Source organism: Pelobates fuscus, chromosome 5 (genome assembly GCF_036172605.1).
Source record: "Pelobates fuscus isolate aPelFus1 chromosome 5, aPelFus1.pri, whole genome shotgun sequence".
NCBI classification, from domain to species: Eukaryota; Metazoa; Chordata; class Amphibia; order Anura; family Pelobatidae; genus Pelobates; species Pelobates fuscus.
In genome coordinates this window covers 84,718,192-84,739,227 of record NC_086321.1, presented here as the reverse complement: position 1 = coordinate 84,739,227, position 21,036 = coordinate 84,718,192, and the positions used below count along the sequence as shown (strand labels likewise).

Genomic DNA, 21,036 nt, shown 5'->3' with positions numbered 1-21,036 from the left:
AGAAGTGGGTTTTTAATGATTTTTTGACGGAGTGGAGACTGGATGATCATCTTGGAGGAGGGAAGTGAGTTCCACAGGAACAGTGCCACCCTCGAGAAGTCTTGAAGACGAGCATCAGAGGTGGGAGTACGGACAGAAGATGAACGTCTTCAGCAGAGTGTAAGGGCCTAGACAGGACATACTTGTGTATTAGGGAGGATAGATATGTGTAGAGATTTGAAAGCAAGAACCATAATTTTAAATTGAGCCCTATATCTTACAGGAAGCCAATGTAGGGACTGACAGAAGGGTAAGGCGTGGGCGGTCCGGGTGGACAGGAAGATGAGCCTTGCCGCTGCAATCATTATGGACTGTAACGGCGCAAGTTGGGTTGCTAAATTGGACCATTGCGTAAGGCCAAAGGAGGAGATTATAGAGAGCAGACGAGAGGCTCAGTGCAGTTGAGGTTGTTGATTGGGATATTGAAATCCCCAAGTATAATGGAAGGAATGCTAGATGAGAGGAGGTGGGGAAGCCAGGAAGAAAAGTGCTCAATGAATAGCCTAGGATGACCGGGGGGTGGTAGATGATAGCAATTCTTAAAGGAGTGGGTTTAAATAGGCAGACAGTGTTAACTTCAAAAGAAGAAAAGGATAGGGCAGGTGGAGTTATGATTGGTTGAAAGGTACATTGAGGAGAAAGAAGGATGCCTACACCACCTACTTTACAGTTTAGTCTGGGAGTGTGAGAGAATTGTAGTCCACTAAAACATAAAAAGGCAGGAGTAGCGCTATCAGAGGGGCACAGTCAGGTCTCTGTAAGTGCAAGTACTGTGAGTGAGTTTGAGATGAAAAAGTCATGAAGGCTGTTGATTTTAAATTACTGCAATTTGGGCGTTCCAAAGTGCACACTGAATGTTGGTAAGTGAGGGTAAAGGGCAGGCTATTGTGATGAGGTTTGTTGGGTTTTTGGTTTTCTTTGTGTGTGTAGAGAAGGTGAAGGGCCCTGGATTGGGAGACATCACCAGCTGCTAGAAGCAGGAGGAGAGAAAGTGACAGGGGGTGTGAATGGGTTTTGTATGCATGGGGTCTAGGATGAGATTTATAGTGGATACGAGTGAGAGAGTAGACAAATGAGTGCAAGGCATAAGATGAGAGAAGGGGGGGGGTGTAGCAGAGAGGTCCATATGTAAATGTTGTTGGGGGGATAAGTGAAGTGGGTGTAAGGAGAGATTTTTATACTGAGGGAGAAGGAGGAAATAAAGAGGAGGTGAAGGCAGATCATTACTAAACTGGGAAAAAGTAAATTGGAAATAATTGGAATATCAAGAGCAGTGAAGGTAGGTTAAATATTAAATAGAAATATAGTGTGAGCGCACCTATCAATAAGAAGATGTCTACAAGATAATAACAAAAGATATTTAATGATAAAATACAAACGATAAAATACAAACTAATTAATAAAATCCATAAGGTAACAAAATAATGTGATATATCATCAGCAATCTCCTAAAAACGCAGTTCCAAGTAAATAACAATGTAAGTTATAACAAGTAGAAGTGTTCAAGATACTAATGCCATAAAAGCAATTAGAATCTGAAAGCAACAAAAAATAACTGTAACACTCAAAATCAAATGAGGTACCACAAAAAATAAAATACAAACAGATACACTCAGAGTTATATTAGCGCACTCCAAGTTCTAATGCCGTAGAAAAAAAAAAACTAAAACTGGAGTGAGATAATTGGAGGAGTCAGACTGAAGTGTACAAATGTCACAGACTGGATCTAAGTGTATATATATATATACAATAGAAGATAAAAGGAGCACACTAGGACTCTTCTCAGTGGAAAAAACTGGTATTTACTGTATCATCACGTAATACATATCCTGTGCAAAGTACAAAAAAATCGACGTTTCAACCCTCCTTGGGTCTTTATCAAGATCACCCAAGGAGGGTCGAAAGGTCGATTTTTTGTACTTTGCACAGGATATGTATTACGTGATGATACAGTAAATACCATTTTTTTCACTGAGAAGAGTCCTAGTGTGCTCCCTTTATCTTCTATTGTATATTTTACGCAGGATTGCACCTAGGCAGTTTAGATTTTGAATTTATAAGCTTTAGGAGGAGTGCCTTGCTTATCTATTTTTGTTATATATATATATATATATATATATATATATATATATATATATATATGAAATCAGCATAAGGAGTGGGTGAAAAAACACCCCAAGAGAAAGACAGTAGTAAAATAAAAATAAATAGAATAGTAAAAGCATAAAATAAAATTGAAATTAAGCTACTCAAAGAGCAGCGCTCAATAAATAGACACAAAAAAAATGTATAGATAATAAATAAGCTAGCACAAAAGTCGATAATGTTATCGGTGGGGACCCCCCTTATTTGAAAGTTTCCCCACAACAGCTTGTGCTGTGACAAGTATGCGTAGGCGAGAATAATGATGCTGAAGTATATAAAAGCTCAAACCCTGGTACCTGTACCATGCGGCAGTGACATCCAGTAGAAGGTAGATGTAGGATGAAGTCCTCTGATGTCTTTCTTCACAAAGGGAGCACAGCTGACTGGGACCACGTGGTATGCCATGGCTGGTAACTTTACAAAAGGCCGCGGCAAATAAATATGGAACAGCGTCAGAGTGCTGATAAAAATCCTTATGATAATACGTGGAGGTCAGTCTACGCATTTAGTCTCTTCAAGGAGATTTTATCAAGACTGGATACAATCTCCACTGATGTTGTTTAAATACCTCAGATACCAGGTGGAACTAGGTATGATAGGATAAACCAAATTAACCCTTGCAGGACTTGTTACTACAAAACAACAGCATTGATAATAATTAAAATATCGTTGATAAGTCGACGATAAAAAACAAGGTGATTGTTCCACTTTGTGTTCTGTAAAACATGTGACTCCTCCCAGAAACCCATAAATAAGTTGGCATACGATGGGGCAAAACTCGCTCCCATTGCTGTCCTCCTACTTTGAAGATAAAAAACATCTTTGAAAGTAAAATAATTATGTGTAAGTATAAAAGATGTGAAATCTATAATAGTTTGAGCTTGGGTCAGAGGTAAAAAGGGATCATCAAATAAAAAATGTTGTTGAGCTAGTAATCCTTTCGAGTGATTAATGTTGGAGTATTAAGAAGTAACATCAATCGTAACCCAGGTATAGTCAGTCTTCCAATCTAACTCTCGCATAAGAGATAATACATGACCAGTGTCTTGTATATAAGAGGGTAAATTAGGAACACAGCGCTGGAGGTGGAAATCTACCCATTTAGACATAGGGGCAGTTAGAGATCCAATGGAGGAGATAATTGGACAGCCTGGGAGGTTTAAAATACTCATGAATTTTGGGTAAGTAATAGAAGATGGAGATATCCCCAGCCGAAGACAAGAGGTATTCTTTTTATTTTTTTATCTATTGTTTCTTTCAAAAAGGCCTATTTAATGAGTTGTTCATAATTCCTTAGATAAACATAAGGTGAGGTCAGAGTTTAGTTTCACATAGTAATTTTCATCACCTAAGATTCTTAGGGATTCCTTGAGGTATTGATCTCTATCAAGAAGAACAATCCACCCTTCCTTGTCTGCATTTTTTATTAATTTTTTTTATTATTTTTAAGATTTTTTTAGGATATCAATCTCTCTATTGTTGAGGTTGTTAGTTTTAGTCCTATCTTGTTTTATGGATTTTTCCAAGATCCTAAAATCTTTCAGGACCAATTCATAAAAAATAGTTATAAAGTGGCCTTTATCAGAGGTAGGGTAGTAAGCGGACGGTGCCTTGAGACCCGAGGCAATATTATCATTGATGACTTCAAGTGCATCAATCTCTTAGAGGGTGGACTCCTGTTCCTACAGTAAGGACAAGTTTTTAAGATGATTTTATCTTGTGGATCATTGAATGATCTAAGACAGAGTTCCAAGCTATTAGCTTCTTCTTTTAAAGAAAAAAGAGTTACCTGTGCTCTTTCCACATTCCTGTCTCATTAGAGATATCTTTGCCAGAAGCTCAAGGAAGTAAGGTGAATGGTTAGAGTTAGGACCCACCTAAGAGGTCTGCCTTGACGTGGCAGGTGGGCATACCCCCTCATGGCCATTGGAGGTAACTAAAAACCTCCATTTGTTTAAAAATACATAGGTATGTGGAAAGAGCGCAGGTAACTTTTTTCCTTTGGTTTTTACTGTATGTATTTTGGCTGATGTGTACTATGGTCGTTGCTGCTGCCCAGGAGTAATGGGAGTTTGAGCGCAGGACTTGTTTCTTTGTATTTGTGTTCCTCACAAATGAATTAAGATCTTTGAATAAGTCAATAATGACTGGGTATCTCATAGGTGCAAAGTTTAATCCTTTATTGAGAAGGGAGATTTCCACCATGCTGAGTGTGTGGGAGGAGATGTTAAAGATACCTTTCATGGAAGGCATTGTATCTTGTTGGGATTGGGGTTTTCCACTTCCTCTTGTTCCTCTATGGGTGCTATTCCTTTTCTCCGGACGGAGCTTGTAAAGAGGGGAAAGATTGAGAATTTCCCCCCTGTTCCATCTCTAAAAAATCATTAGAATCTGAAGGGGGATTTCTAGTCTTAGGACGTGCCCCTGAAGGATGGGTGTGAGATGGATCTAATATATTAGTGGGTTGAACATGTCATGGCCCATATATACTTTGGGATGGTGAATGGGGATGTGATTGGGATTGTTGGAGAGGCGTTTGTCATTTCTCCTTCTGTAGGATGGGGAGAAGTCATATCTGTTCTTAGAATGGAACCTTGGAGAGGATTTCACAGCATCAGCATATGACCTGTATTTAGCTGTCTATTTCTAAAGTTCGGTTTAGTAGATGTAGAATATTTAACAGATGTAGTATTATTCATCCTAGGTTGAGAAGTATGTCTCTCTGGGTGTCTAAGCATGCTCTCTTTCCTTTGCCAGTTTCTAATAGTCCCATTCTTATTTTGCCCCAGTCTTTTTGTCCCTTTGAAACATAGAGTTTTTTCTACTTATTAACTCCTTCTCAAATCAAATCCTTTTTAGGTTGACTGAATAGTCTAAGTCCTTAATTAATGATTCATCCCCTGATATAGAGCCAATCTGAGTTTGTAGCTGATCAATTTTAGTCTCTGATACTTTTATCCTAGATTGCCTGTACCTGATTAAAATTTGCATTAATATCAGCGAGCAATTATCCAATGCACCAAGCCATTCTTTTTCCAACTCAATATGATCATTAAAGAAGGGCTGTTAGTCAAATCTCAGGCCCCGAGGTATAAATTTATGTTCAACATATTTCTCCAGAAGAATACTATCCCACCAATCTCGCATTTCCGTTTTGAGATTTTTCTAGTCTAGATCATAAAACAATTTCTTAGTATCCATCCCTACTGGTCTAGTAGGTGGATTATCCTCCAATAGGAAATCATTTATCCTATTAACTCTTTCTTTGACATTGTTGAGACTCATATTGAATTATAAAGAGAATTATATACTAGTAATTTTTATACTGAAGGAGAAGGAGGAAATAAAGAGGAGGAGAAGGCAGACCATTGCTAAACTGGGAAAAAGTAAATTGGAAATAATTGGAATATCAAGAGCAGTGAAGGTAGGGTAAATATTAAATAATAACAATAATAAAAGACACAAAATACAAATCAAAGTATTAAAAGCACAGAAAGGTGGAAAGAAGAAAAGTGCTTGTAATACAGAAATGAGTAATCTGACTCTTATAATAGAGGGAGTAGAAGTATGTATATAAAATAAACAGCAGATAAAACCAAAATTAGTCAAATAAATCACTCTAAAACTGGAATGAGGGGGAGGGGGTGGTCACCACTAATCCCTAAAGAAACAGGTATATCAGTATCACTTATAACAAAAATGATGAAAGGTATCCAGGAGCTAAAATAAAATACAATAGTAATATAATATATCAAAATGAATTCAATTAATTCACACTCAAAACAGAATTAGGTAATGAGTCCTGAATAAGTCCATGTATGGGATCTTGTTAATATAAACATGGGAACAAGATATTATAAATATTTAATTGCAGTCCAATAGTCCACAAGAATGTAGCAGAATGGTAAATATTACGTTTTATGGGCTAAGAAAGTGCAGGAGTGTACTAATAAGAGGCAGTGTTTACACCTGTTATTTTTACTTATCTAAAATTTGGGTGTGACAGACAATCTATAAATGTAATAATGAGCATGTGTATCTTGATCTATGGAACAATTAATGTTCTGTAGCTCATGGAATAGATCAAGCAGAGAACAAAACACATTCCTGTATAGTGTAGTATATTAAATAAATGGCGCTGTATGTAGAAGAAAGATGGTTACCGTAAAGTTTCTGGCATGGATGGAGTTAAATGTGGGCCTGATTTAAAGTGTGAGAATGCACTCACATTTTATGGAGCCTCCATATGACTCCTATTAATAAGTGTGGAGCGGTACCACACTCAAGGATATATGTGTGGGGTACCATTGGCATGGATGGAGTTAAATGTGGGCCTGGTTTGAAGTGTGAGAATGCACTCACATTTTATGGAGCCTCAAAACGACTCCTACTAATAATAATAAGTGTGGAGTGGTACCCCACTCAAGGCTATTTGTGAGGCTTCAGAGGGTTTATGCAACAAAAAACGGAGAACAAAATAGTGTACACTGTATGGTCAATAAATGCTAATAAATGGAATATATCATATTCCCCACCTTAGAATATGTCCAGGAATCAATATGTACAGTAAGAAGGTCCAGGGGAATAAAATATGCTCTATCTTTATTAGGAATAGTTAAAAACTGTTTAGAAAACTAATATGCATACTGCGAACTATTGTGAAAATCATTTTTCTTTACACTGTTGACTCTGCAATTATTCAGCATACATCCCATGAAAAAAAAAATCAAGTGCCAATCACTTTACTAGCCCTGTTTTGTTCATTATAGTTTCTCTTCTGAGATATATTTAATCACTTTAGATAAGGATGAGGCTTTTTTTTCTTTGCTGTTGCAAAAAACAACTTATCTAAACATAACAAATGACATCAGCTCAGTCTTCTCAGTTCCTGAATGGCAGCAGCTTGCTAATCCAACCTCCATCCTGGAGCCCTTGAAATAAAGCTCGGGAGGCTGGCAATGGGACAGCACTGCCGGATTGAGGAAGCTGACGACTGACAAGCATGTGGGAAGGCAATGTATAAAGCTCAGAAATTTGTAGTTTGATGCTCAGCTACTATTTTGGATTCATTCCTGTAACCAGCAAAAAGCTGCGAACAGTACTCTGTGTCTGGACACCAACATTAACATTTCATTTTACGGGAGATATGAAGTCGTGTATTATTGTTCTAACCCTTTTGATTAATATACACCTTGGCAGTGCATGGAGAGCACAGTACGCAGTGGACTGCCCTGAACGTTGTGATAGCCATGACTGCAAAAGCACTACACGCTGCAAGAGGACCGTGCTGGATGACTGTGGCTGCTGCAGAGTCTGTGCCGCAGGTGTTGGCGAAACCTGTTACCGTACAGTTTCTGGCATGGATGGAGTTAAATGCGGGCCTGGTTTAAAGTGCCAGTTCTTTACAGAAGAAGATGACTTTGGTGATGAATTTGGAATTTGCAAAGGTAAAAATTTACCATCCTTTAAGATTGAAAAAGTGGTCACAATGACAGTTTTTTGAATGGTAAACCAATGACAAAAACATTTTTTTTTTCAGGTTGCTATACATGACGACTGAATGATTTGAGGGATTTAGAATTCAAATGGTGTGGTCATTGCTCACGCTTATTGATATAGAATTTTGGGATATAGTGTTTACTATGTTATATCTCCAACTTTTTGCTTGTACTCTAGGGGAAAACTAATGTAAAATTAGCAGAGATTTATGTACATCTGCTTCATAAATTCCGGTATTCGAATGGTTAATACTGTAAAGAAATGGAAAACATGCACACAAATTGCTAACTAATGCTTATTGATCAAAAACATTTTCTACAATTTAAAAAAAAAATATCCTGCAGATCATTCAACAAAGCTAGCAAAGGCAAAGGGATCAGAATGTACCAGATTTGCAATAATTATATTCAGTGCTAATTATATCACACATTTAGCAAAACATATCTCTGGTTCTTCACACTGTTTCTGATGAATAAAGAGGTCTCTTTACTAAAATTGGGCAAAACCTAAGAAAAGGAAATGTATTAAAAGTCTAATTTAGTGATTTTAAGAATTACACAAACTACACTGAGAATGATGCTGAATTTATTTCCAATAATTGAGAATTCTAAAGCTATTTTCTAATGGGTGCTATTTAAAAATAATAAATAAAAGGAGAAAGATGGCAAAAGAAAAATGGCAATATTGGTTTGTGTGAACTACAAAATTATGGGTAGAAAATGTTGGTATATGCAACATTTGGGGTCTATTAACTAAATTGTTAGTTGAGGCAATTTGAAAACTGACTTGCACAATTTGGGCTAAAATAATAAAACTGGAGAAATTATTTGGGAAGTCTGTCAACAGAAAAAAACAAGAATAATCTCAACTTACATATTGGGAATCACACAAATTATGTTTTTTTTTTTTTAACCCCTTAAGGACACATGACATGTGTGACATGTCATGATTCCCTTTTATTCCAGAAGTTTGGTCCTTAAGGGGTTAAGAAGCATTTTAAAAAGGACACATGTAAAGGGAGTAATAAATATTACTATAATTTTAAAAGTAATTGAGTTTTTTTCATCAAATTCTGCACAAACAATCAACTGGAAATGAAAGGCACTTGTTTGACCACTCTTATGTACAAAAAATGTGATTGGTTTAAAGTTCATTGTAGAAAGGAAAGGAATGAATTTGTATTGCGTGCCTGGGCAGAAGTCGGAACAACCTTGTAAGCAATTCTTATTACATATATATGATGGCATAGGTTTTTTATTTTAGAAAATCTAGTTTTTACTTTCTTTTCATGTATTTCTTGTAAACAAAAACAGAAGCAAACTATGACAGGTACATAACTTAAAATGAAATTGTTAATGCTGCATGAAAAACATATTCCTGAGTAGATTTTAAAATGTAATTTGAAGAGATAAGGGAAACAAATAATGTGATCAGATGGAACAAGAAGTAAGGTTCACAAACATTTTTTTTCCAGAAAACTAGAACAAAAATCATGTTTTTAATTTGTAACTTGAAAACCGGACATTGGAAAAGGCAGTTTTTACCAAACAAAAAGTTATTATTAGATAAAATCTCTGAGGATTAATAATACACACACAAGCAAGGAAACATAATTATAACAAGAGCAAAATAAGTTACCTGTGCACAATCCCAAATCTCTATGTACATTTAGATAACAGAAAGTATTTAGTATCACTCCAATGGCCAAGCAAGCTCACCTTCTCCGCCATGGCGAACCAATTAGGTGATCTTGCACTTTATTGGTCATTGGAGTGATAGTAAAAACCTCCTGTTATTTAAATGTGCGTAGGGATTTGGAATAGTGTGCACGTTTTTGTATGAATACAACATCCATTGCTGTTGCTCAAGAGTAGAGGGAGTTTTAGTGCAGGGCTTAGTTTTTTGTGAATTACGGTATTTATCAAACAATTTTGTAAAACAAACAATCATTATTCACTAAAATTGGAATTGTAGCAAATTGAAAGCCAAATGACAAAACTGAGGCTACATTAGCTAAGCTGTGAGTACATGTTTTTTCATTGAGATTTAATTTCCAAAAATTCTGTAATTAACGGGACCCTCAACACTGTATCGGGATCCCTCACCTTCATGATGGGGGGTCCTAATGTGCACTCTGCACAGACCCATTATGGCTTCCCCATAGGAAAGCTTGAATCAATGTTTTTTTATGACGTGAGGACATTGTTTCATGGAATAAACCTATGTGAAAACCAGGAAGCACCTCTAGTGGAAGACAGCCACTAGAGGAGGATATCAACACTGCAATATAATTATTACAGCTTCTCAGAAACTGCAATATTAAAATTTAAATTAAAATTTCAGGGTGAAGGGGACAGGGCAACTGAGATGACGTGGTCTGGGTGCTTATAGTGTTACTTTAACAAATTAATTCTCCAAGTCAGGTGAGGTCACAGTATGACTATTTTAGACTCACTTTTGCCATTCCTGTAGGCACTATAAAAACTGCTTGGCAAGTGCTGTAATGGTCTGCTATAGATAATCATTGCATTCAATGATTCTCTATGGCAGAATCTTAGGTACATCTCGTCGAGTGCAGGCCACGCATGTACTTAAGGTCCCCAATGCTCCTCTATGAGGAACATTGGATTGGACAGTCACATGGAGGCTCCGGGATGATGTCATTTTGAGGGACAGTGACTAGGCGCTAGAGAAAAGATGAGTAATTTGTTTTGTTTTTATTTTATAATACCTGGAGGGCCCTAAACTAAATAGCCACATCAGAGCGGTAGCATTAGGAATACAGATATGTATTCCTAACACTATAGTGTTTATTTACTATTTTATAGTTCAGTGAATAACCCTTTAAAGTGTAAATTGTCAGAAATTGAAAGAACACCTTAAAATATACTTGGCACTACAAGACATGAGGGTCCACAGCACACTTGCCATGGGGGGATTTATACACACCAAGGCTAAATTTGCACTTGTCATTGGTTAATGGACAGCTAAAATTTTGAGCCCCTGATGTAAGTACTTCTTCATGAAGGTGTAGGCAGCTTTTGGCACTTCAGATGCTGTGGACTAAATCTCCCATTATGCTCTTACAGCGATAATGCTACCAAAGCATCAGGGGAGATGTGGTCCACAACATCTGGAGTGCTGAAGGTTGCCTGTAAAGAGTATAGTGTTGCTGGAATATTTTAAAGAGTGGTTAACACCCTGGTACTGAAAAAGTTAAAACATAACATGCATGTCTGAAAAATGAAATGTAAATGTACAGAACCGAAATCGAATGACTGGTGTGATGAATATAAAGTTATGGTATTATATTAAATAAATTGGCATTGCAGTGATCCTATGCACTGATTCACTGTGTTTATCTGGGCTTCATTAGTAAAAAAAACAAAAAAAAACGCCTATTGCTTTGTTAGAAGTCGCCATGAAAATCTAGGAAAAAATCCAAAAAGCTTGCTAAACGTACTGTTCCAAAACATGTATCTATTTAATTATTACCATATTTCTGCATCTCTCAGCTTCAACCAAAGCTTATAAATACATTGCCTTATTGAAGCATATTCTTTTTCAAATAAATCATATTCTGCTTAATCAAAAGGAACCCTGGGGAGCCATTTTATCCAAAGAAAATAAGGCTTTCTTCCTGTACAGATGCTATAGAGGATTTAATAAACTGGAGCCTGTCTTGAAATTTCCAGTTTATTTACTGTTTATTGATAGACATTAAACATAGAATTGTCTTGCAATTACCCAGGAGTGCTTCTCATAAATAAGATTTGTATTGTGTCACTAATGTTTTGCAATTGGCTTACAATGATAGATTATCTAAAGGTTTAAAAATATTATAACTAAAGCCACTTGTTTGAAATTTATGTCCATGAATCCTCAATGAATTTTGCACAATTTTGGAGCTATCCATCCTATGCATCTTCGTATAACTAAGGAATTATAATCTCATTATTGCAATAGGAGTCTGTTAATTCAAACATATGTTAGCAACTGACTTGTAAGGACGTTAATCCTTTTATAGTGTGTTTATCATTTTTGAATTGTAAATTTCTATACAGGTATAGACGTTGTTTTTAATCGACCTAATAGTAATCATTATATTGACCTCAGAAAGATGAAAGGCTTAGTTAACCCTGCCAGATATTACCCCCATGACCATAAGACTGCTGACAATTGTTAAATTGCAATACTTATGACAAATTAGCCAAGCTAGATACATTTTATGATTTCTCCAACTCCGATTTTAGTCTTAAGAAAATTCAAATATGTTATTAACTCAGTGCAATAAATCATTTAGTGAATAGACATCTTAAAGGGACTCTCCAGTGCCAGAAAAACAATCCAATGGGCAGAAGTGGTCTGGGTGCCTGGAGTGTCCCTTTAACCTTTATTTTATTTAATGTCATTTTTATATTCTTGTAGTTCAACCATTCGAGATCGATGATCAAAACATGGCTAATGCAATATTTTTTTTTATTTGAAAACTAAGACTAATCTACCAGTATCCCTTGTAAATCATTTCAAGTCCATCTTGCTTGATATATTGATATAGCATATCTTTCTACACCAGGAGTTTTTATTGTTGAATGTGTTGGTATAGTATGTTCTAAATCAAATCTTGCCCTCACAAAATCTATGCATTTCTTTTCAGAATGTCCATATGGCACCTATGGGATGGAGTGTAGGAGAACCTGCAACTGTCAGTCTGGCATATGTGACAGAGTGACGGGAAAGTGCCTAAAATTTCCATTCTTTCAACTTACTGGGGGAAAGTCAGCAAGTAAACTAAGGCTTGTTTCTCATACAGGTACGTAATTAAAACATGTATTTGTGGTTTAAGGAGGACTTTCACTTCCCAGATTTTTAACGTTGTATGTCTGGTGAGAAAAATAAAACTTGAAGTAGAAATTCACACATCTTTATCCTGTAATGGAGCAGCACCGTCTTAGCTTTTTTGCCTTGTCTCAATTGGATTGTGATTTATATGTTCTAAACTTTTTACATTCAATTAAAAAGGAAAAAGAAATCAGTTTTACATAAGTTATAGGTAATTTTTAGTATTGGTGTTGGACGGTTCCCTTTTACAACAGCACTTTATATGGGACTACTATGAACTGCTTTTTCTTCTACTGAATACTATGAGAGGTATTCACTAAAGCCCAAAGGGCCACATACCAAATTGGACAAAACCATACAGTTCTGTACAGGTCCGGCCAAATTGCAAAATCCAGACAATATGCACAATATGTATAAATGTCCACACTTCAAATAAGCATATAATAAGACTCACTAAACAGAAGGAAACATAGATAATATTATAACGTTATCTATCCATTAGTGTTGCAAACAATATATTGTATATCTTTTATAATAATGCAAATAAAGGTTGTTGTAAACTCAGTACTAAAAAGAAATATCATATATATATAAAAATTGCCCATGTGTGCAAATTAAAATATGAATTTGTACTCCTGGCTTTAGTTGGATTTTATTTTCAATGCTCATCCAAATATTCTCACTTCTGTATAGTGTTCTTTTTCGAATCTTCCAAACAGTCATCAGTCTTTTATCGAATGCTAATGACTTCAGTGGGATATTAGACAATGATATTGTAAAAATTCTGCACCTATGAGCATGGATAACTTTGTGTCTGTTTGTTACATTCCATAGCACCTGGAATGGCAATAAACATAGAAGTCAAGATCATGCAAGATCATGCAAGCTGGAAAAATCAGAAGCCCTCATAGCTGTCCCCTGGTGCCATCCCACCATTCAACGTTAAACCATTTTTAATGTTGTAATGGTAAACAAGAATTTCTAACAGCCTATCTCCTTTGTCCTGCTTGAGATAATAAGCAAGTATTAGTCCGAGCAGCTGTGAGCGGCTGTGATTGGCTGAGAATGCCAAGTTACTCTGTTCAGCCTAACACAGCACTCATTGCTAGTATGAACTGGTATGGTTAGAGGAAATGAGTTATCTATGCCTTAGCCATGCCACCAGTGAGCCTTTTTAAAGGGTATTAAATTGCTTGAAAATGGTTGAACATTGAATGGAAAGACAACTCCAGGGACTGTGACCAAGTCAATCAGATTTAAAAGTTATAGTGCATACTAGTGCATACATTGTCCCTTTAAGGGTCTAGAGTGTCTCTTTAAGATACAGCATGTCAATAATTGTAATTAGTTGTTTTTTTAAAATATCACATTTGTATTTTGTCTTAATTTTTGTTTAGATTCCGACACTTCTTCTGGTGATGGAAACAATCTCAAAGAAGAATTTGCAAAAGAGAAAACTGTTCGATCACCTGGAATAAAATGGCTAAATCCACGCTGATTGAAAAAAAAAAAATTAAAAAAAATGTAAGGACTTTTGAATGGATTAAGTGCTTATTTGTTTCTAAATAAGGCAAATGAAAAGCACCAGAACAACCTGGATTTGTAATAAAACTCTGAAGATTTCAGTACATTGATTAATTTATAATATGCAAGAAAGCATTAATGACTTCAGAGTTTATGCAAGAAGTTTGTTCTATGATGCAAAAATTCTTATCAATCTTTTGTAAATTTAAAGTAATATAAAATTATTTTGGATCAATTTCAAAGGTTTTTCAATTGTCTTGTAAAGGTGATATAATTCTTCTGTGTATTTAAAACGAATAGCTTTATTTTTGTCTGTGTAAGCTCTTCATTTTAATTTGTTTATGTAAATAAATTTTCTGGAATGGTTATATTTCTTATGTCATATGTTTATGAACTAGATCTACCATTATCCTACTAATCAATTTATAAATCATGCCGCCTGACATTGGGAAGAATGAATATTGCACAAGGACACATGGGCCGCAAGGGGTCACAACCACGGAAAAGGGGTCAACCATATGGAGTGGGACTGGGTCGACCAAAGAAGGTTGGGGGTTAGATGGCATGCCTAGCTGAATGGGAGCTGTGACGGATAGCCTCAGTCAAGGCTGTTCATATATGCAGAGCTTTTCTTCATATGGATTTAATGCATGTCTAATGATGCACTTGTGATGTGCTTTCTGGGAAATTGGTCGCTGATGTTCTGAAAAGCAGGATACCAGTTAGCAAACTTTAGCAGTCAGAACAGAAGCTCCAACTCAATTATTCTGTGATAAGATGCTTTTTTAAACTGATTTTTGGAACAGGTGTCTATAAAGGGAAATAATGGCTCTCACAAAATTACAATAACATAAAATACACAACGTGAATAAAGAAATTTCAGAAAAGAATTAAGAGAATATTGTGTGACTGTGAAGTTACTAAGACAATTTTGTATACAAATCTAAAACGTGATATTAAGTGGAGAATTACATTTTAGTAGAATGTAATAGATTTTTCATTCAGTTTTGTTCTTCTAAAAGTATACTTTGATCAAATAGTCAATGGTTATTTTGTGGACGCGAAATTACAGCTGGAACGCACGGAAGTGCGATTTGGAACGCAGACGTCACTTCCGGCGACGTCTTGGAGACCCGAGAAGCGGGAAAAGAACACGACGATCAGCTGTGAGTCGGCAAGCTGCTGATGAATCCGGAACCAAGTCCGAACACACCCTCCACACCACCAATGGGATCAAGAGTTGTCTTATATATTGGGACTGTGGGACGAGGGAGGGTATAGCGGGAATTTTTATGTATGGTATTTGTATTATTATTTTAACTTGAGAGGTCCCTGATGAAGTTCTGATTGAACGAAACGCGTTGGACCAGTGCCTTTTTATTGTATCCAAGAATAAATACCTTTTTCTACCATACTTTGTTCCTGCTCTACCTTTGGTTTCCGGATTTTGAATATCCATTTTATCCAGTGGATTCTAAGTGTGACCCCCCTACAGGAGTAGGTGGTGGTAATCTCAAAGCGAGTTTCCTACCTACATCTTGTGAGTGCACTCAAGAACGTGTCTGTTATTGTAATTTGTAACAGTCTTCACTATGTTCTATTAATTTTTTATAGGTTCAGACAGCGTTTTCCCCTATTTGTGTATCCATTTGTTCTATTTTGGCACTTATGTGGAAAGTTGCCGCTGGGAAGCTGTCATTAAGTTAAGTTGATTTATTTATCTATTTTCTATATTGTTTTTTGCACAATCCTTTAGAGTGTGTATATTGTTTTGTATCTGTTCCACTATACTCCATATATCTATATATTGATATACTATTTCTAGTAAATTGCTGTTAGATCTAATGGCTAGCAATTATCTTTTGAATATACAGAAAAATAGAATGAGGAAATTTGAAGCTTTATTTAAAGACTGGGATAAACCAGAACCTTTCAAAAATTTTGATTTGTACTTTAAAACTAAAGAGAAATCACTAATAGGTGAAACAAAAAAATGGTGGGAGGTGGCATTCCTAGAAACCTATGTTAAAGAGGGTTTGATCCCTAGGGGGTTACGGATAGATAAATCACCAGCTTTTGGTTTAGACAATGAAATTTTCTTAAAGAAATGGGACGAGATTTTGACTAATTGCTCGTTCCAATTAATGAATTTAATAATTGAATATTCTAAGGAAGTCAAATCTAAATTTGAAGAAGATCTAAATCGCATTGAAGTAGACATTCCAATAAATAAAAATGATAATGAATATAAAGAAAAAGAAGAATTATTACAAAATAAATTAAAAAATTTAGATGAAAAAATTGCAGAGACCAAAAATCAGAAGTATAAAAGAGATAAGGAACATAAGAGACAAAACAGGTTTTGCACATTAAATAAACTTCAACGCAACAACAATACTTCCTCTTCCCCACAGAGGAAACGACCTTCCAATATCCATCACCTAGGAATGAGAAGGGATAATGTATACCATAGGAAAACTTCGTCATCCTTCTCCCCTAGACCCAAAGAGGGATTTAGAAATAAATTTGCTTCAGTAAAGAACCAAGGAGCTATTCCTAAAGAAAGTCAGGGTGGACCCAATTATAGAAGTCATATCAATAAGGGATCCTATGCAGAGGTGACCAACAGGGAAAGAAATAGGAATGGGGAGCCACGTATGAGATTGTCCCAGGATAGTCGGGAAAAATTTTTAGAAGAAGGTTTACCACCTCGGGAGAAAACAATAAGGAACTATTTTTTCCCAAAGCAAGCAAATTGGGAACACCCCAATCGGTTTGCACCTTTACAAACAGAGTCCCCTGTCAAAAGAATGAGAGTGAACAAGGAATTACACCAGGACGAGGACTAAGATCCTTACCACCCAATGAAATAGACAAGGGGATAGTGAACCTTTCGGGGTTTCCCTTATCTGATTTGGAGATACAAGTCCTAGAGAAAGGTATTAAATTTGCCCCAAATGAAGGGATTAACGATTTTGAGCTATATATAGATTTCAAAAAATTTGTGAGAGAACTCACGGTCAAAATACATTTTTTGAAACAACCCAGTACCCCCTGTGTAGGGATTGACGGCATATTAACAAAACATGATCACTTTAAAAGGAAGTCCCATTTCTATCCTGTGTTTAATAAAGGGTCATATTTAGAAACTTTTGAAACAATGGTGGAGAAAGATCTAAAAACCATTAATAAGAAAAGGAAAAAAAGGGATAATCTAACATATCAGGAAAGATCTTGCCTTAAAACCATGATGAAAAGAGACGATATCGTTTACAAGGAGGCAGATAAGGGAGGGGCAATAGTGATTATGAGTAGGACTTATTACTTACAAGAATCCTCAAACATTCTTAATGACCAAGTGACATATCGAAAACTCAAGAATGATCCAACTAAACAATTTAATGAGATTTTAAAAACTATATTGATCAAAGCTGTTGCTGATCAAGTTATTTCCCAAAAGAATTTAGATTTTCTTTTAGAGAAAAATCCTATGATCCCCATTTTTTATTTTTTGCCCAAAATTCATAAAAATGTATTTTTTCCTCCGGGCCGTCCAATAATCAGTGGTATCAATTCTATAACAGCAAATCTTTCGGCCTTCATAGACTCATATTTACAGAAGTATGCACAGGAAGCTTTATCTTACGTGAGAGATACTAAATCTCTCTTACAAGAATTAGAAAATATTGAATGGCGAGATGAGTATAGTTGGGCCACTCTGGACGTGACGTCCCTATACACAGTCATAGATCATAATCAGGGAATTGAAGCTATTCGGTATTACATGGATCAAGATGAGACTATTTCAGATGACCTTAAGGAATTTATAATAAAAGGAGTTCAATTTATTCTAGAACAAAATTATTTTTTCTTTGAGGGTTCTTTTTATTTACAGATTAGAGAAATCGCCATGGGCACCAGGTTTGCCCCCAGCTATGCCAACACATTCATGAGGAAGTGGGAGGATCATTGCGTGTGGGCTGTCATGGCTGGGGGGCATCCCTGGTGCTCTGGCGGCGATACATCGACGATGTTATTATAATTTGGAAGGGTGATAGGATTTCTTTTGACATTTTTTCAACGTATCTAAATGGTAATAATTTAAGCTTAAAATTCACTCCAACATGGGAGAAAAAATCCATCAATTTTCTAGATATAGTCCTGTTTAGTAAACAAGAAAAGATACAAACTAGGTGTTATTTTAAACCAACAGCTATGTACATAAGACCAGTTGTCATCACCAGCCATGGCTGAGAGGAATAGCCAAAAGTCAACTAACTAGAGTCAAGCGTAACTGTTCTATACCTCAAGAATTCCAAACTCAGGCGGGCTATATCAAACAAAAATTAATCAAACGAGGCTATAACAAAAATAGTATAGAGAAAGAGATGAGAATTATTGGTACTGGTGAGAGAGATGAACTACTTAAGGATACGGATAAATCTAAGAGGAATACAACATCTAAATTTAATTTTGCATTTAAGACAAGATTTAATACCCAACACAATGAAATTAAGAAAATATTTCGGAAACATTGGCCTATTCTTCAAAATGATCCCGTTATGGGACAATTATTGCCAGACAATCCAAGAATGATTTACAGGAAGAACAAAAACCTGAAGAATATGCTAGCACCAAGTTATATTAAACCTATTAATAAACCAATCCCCAGTACTATCACAAAGGGTTTTAGAGGTTGTAGAGGGTGTGTGGCATGTGGCACGGCCTCTCTACCAGATTCTGATACCTTTCAGAGTATCATCACAGGGAGATCATTCCCAATTCAATCCTTGATTGGCTGCCGCACGGACTTTGTAGTATATCTGCTGCAATGTCCGTGCGGCAAGCAATATGTGGGACGCACTAAGAGATTGCTGAAAGTTAGATTTATGGAGCATCTGAATAATATTAAAAAGCGTCTCACAACCCACTCGGTTCCATTGCACTGTCAGTCATGTCCTGCATTTAATTTTTAAAAAATTTTGTGTAAAGGCATTGAATACATACCCCCTCACTGGAGAGGAGGGGACAGATTAAAACGACGTCGACAGAGAGAAACCTATTGGATACACTGTTTACAGACACTGGAGCCGAGGGGGTTAAATGTGGATATTGATTTGATTTGTTTCCTTGAATATTAGGGATTTGTAGTATCATAATTATTGTTTGAGTTATATGGAGTAGTTTTTTCTAAAATGTATTTTATGCTAATTATTATTAGTGTTTGTATGTTTTATTTATATTTTTCACTTATTATTCTATATTTAGAGTGCATATTAGGATTATTATCACTATATATATCCTTAATATTTATGCATTGGATTAAAGGGTTTAAAACCATTGAAAATAGACACTAAACTAATTAAATATGAGGTGATTGTGCTTTTGATACCATTTCAATTTATGTTTATATGCTTTTATGTTTGGATATTGATACTTTTTTCTTTTCTCCAATGCGGAGTGTTAGTAGCACGATACTGACACATTATGTCTAAGTATAGCTTTTTGCCCATTACGCATGCGCACCTATTATTATGGGGACTCACGAAGACCACTTTACTTGTGGACGCGAAATTACAGCTGGAACGCACGGAAGTGCGATTTGGAACGCAGACGTCACTTCCGGCGACGTCTTGGAGACCCGAGAAGCGGGAAAAGAACACGACGATCAGCTGTGAGTCGGCAAGCTGCTGATGAATCCGGAACCAAGTCCGAACACACCCTCCACACCACCAATGGGATCAAGAGTTGTCTTATATATTGGGACTGTGGGACGAGGGAGGGTATAGCGGGAATTTTTATGTATGGTATTTGCAGTGGCGTACACACAACCCATGGGGCCCCGGTGCGAAAACTGATCCGTGGGCCCCCCCGCGCGCTTACTCTGTGCGGGCTGGGGCCGCAACACATGGCGGCGGGCACCGGGTCGCAGGGCTGCGACCTGTGTGACCGCGGTATGTACGCCAGTGCATGCATAAACACATACACTTAAAGGACCACTACAGACACCCAGATCACATCAGCTCAATGAAGTGGTCTGGGTGCCAGGTCTCTAGTTTTAACCCTGCAGCTGAAAACATAGCCGTTTCAGAGAAACGGCTATGTTTCACTGAGGGTTAATCCAGCCTCTAGCGGCTGTCTCATTGACAGCCGCTAGAGGATTTTCTGCGATTCTCACTGTGAAAATCACAGTGAGAAGACGCTAAACGTCCATAGGAAAGCATTGAATAATGCTTTCCTATGGGCGGTTTGAATGCGCGCGTGGCTCTTGCCACGCATGCGCATTCGGAGCTGAGAGGCGGATCGGGGCGGAGAGATTCCCAGCGCCAAGGGAGTCCGGCGCTGGAGAAAGGTAAGTGCTTAAGACACACACACTCTCATGAACAGACGCACACATTTACTGACAGACACACACTCAGTGACAGACATACATACACACTCACTAACAGATGCACACAAACATACTCAGTAACAGACACACACACTAACACACACTCTAACACACACACACACACACACATTAACATACACTCACACACACACTCTAAGACTAACACACTAACACACACACTAACACACACAATCTAACACTAACACACACTCACACTCACAAACACACACTAACATACACTCACACACTAACACACTCACACTATAACACACTCTAACACACTCACACACACTAACATACACTCACACACACTAACACTCACAAACACACACTAACATACAAACACACACTAACATACACTCACACACACTCACACTCACAAACATACACTCACACTCACAAACACACACTAACATACACTCTCACACACTAACACACACTCACACACACACTAACATACACTCACACACACTAACATACACTCACACTCACAAACACACACTCACACTCACAAACACACACTAAAACACACTCACACACACTAACACACTCACTAACACACACACACACTAACATACACTCACACACACTAACAT

The 21,036-nt window shown here is 36.7% G+C and overlaps 1 protein-coding gene across 1 annotated transcript; it reads left to right on the top strand.

The window, feature by feature from the left end:
* Positions 1-7,161: 7,161 nt before the first annotated feature.
* On the top strand, positions 7,162-14,326 carry ESM1 (endothelial cell specific molecule 1). The gene is made up of 3 exons (XM_063456887.1): positions 7,162-7,631; positions 12,341-12,496; positions 13,923-14,326. The coding sequence occupies exons 1-3, from the start codon at positions 7,229-7,231 to the stop codon at positions 14,021-14,023; spliced, it is 660 nt and encodes a 219-aa protein (XP_063312957.1). The 5' UTR covers positions 7,162-7,228; the 3' UTR covers positions 14,024-14,326.
* Positions 14,327-21,036: the final 6,710 nt, after the last annotated feature.

What these genes read in the sequence shown, in the direction of transcription:
- ESM1 (XM_063456887.1), top strand. Translation starts at nt 7,229, where the DNA reads ATGCTCAGCTACTATTTTGGATTCATTCCTGTAACCAGCAAAAAGCTG. An exon ending in TGAATTTGGAATTTGCAAAG is followed by an intron (nt 7,632 to 12,340) that starts GTAAAAATTTAC and finishes ATTTCTTTTCAG; the next exon opens with AATGTCCATATGGCACCTAT. An exon ending in AAGGCTTGTTTCTCATACAG is followed by an intron (nt 12,497 to 13,922) that starts GTACGTAATTAA and finishes ATTTTTGTTTAG; the next exon opens with ATTCCGACACTTCTTCTGGT.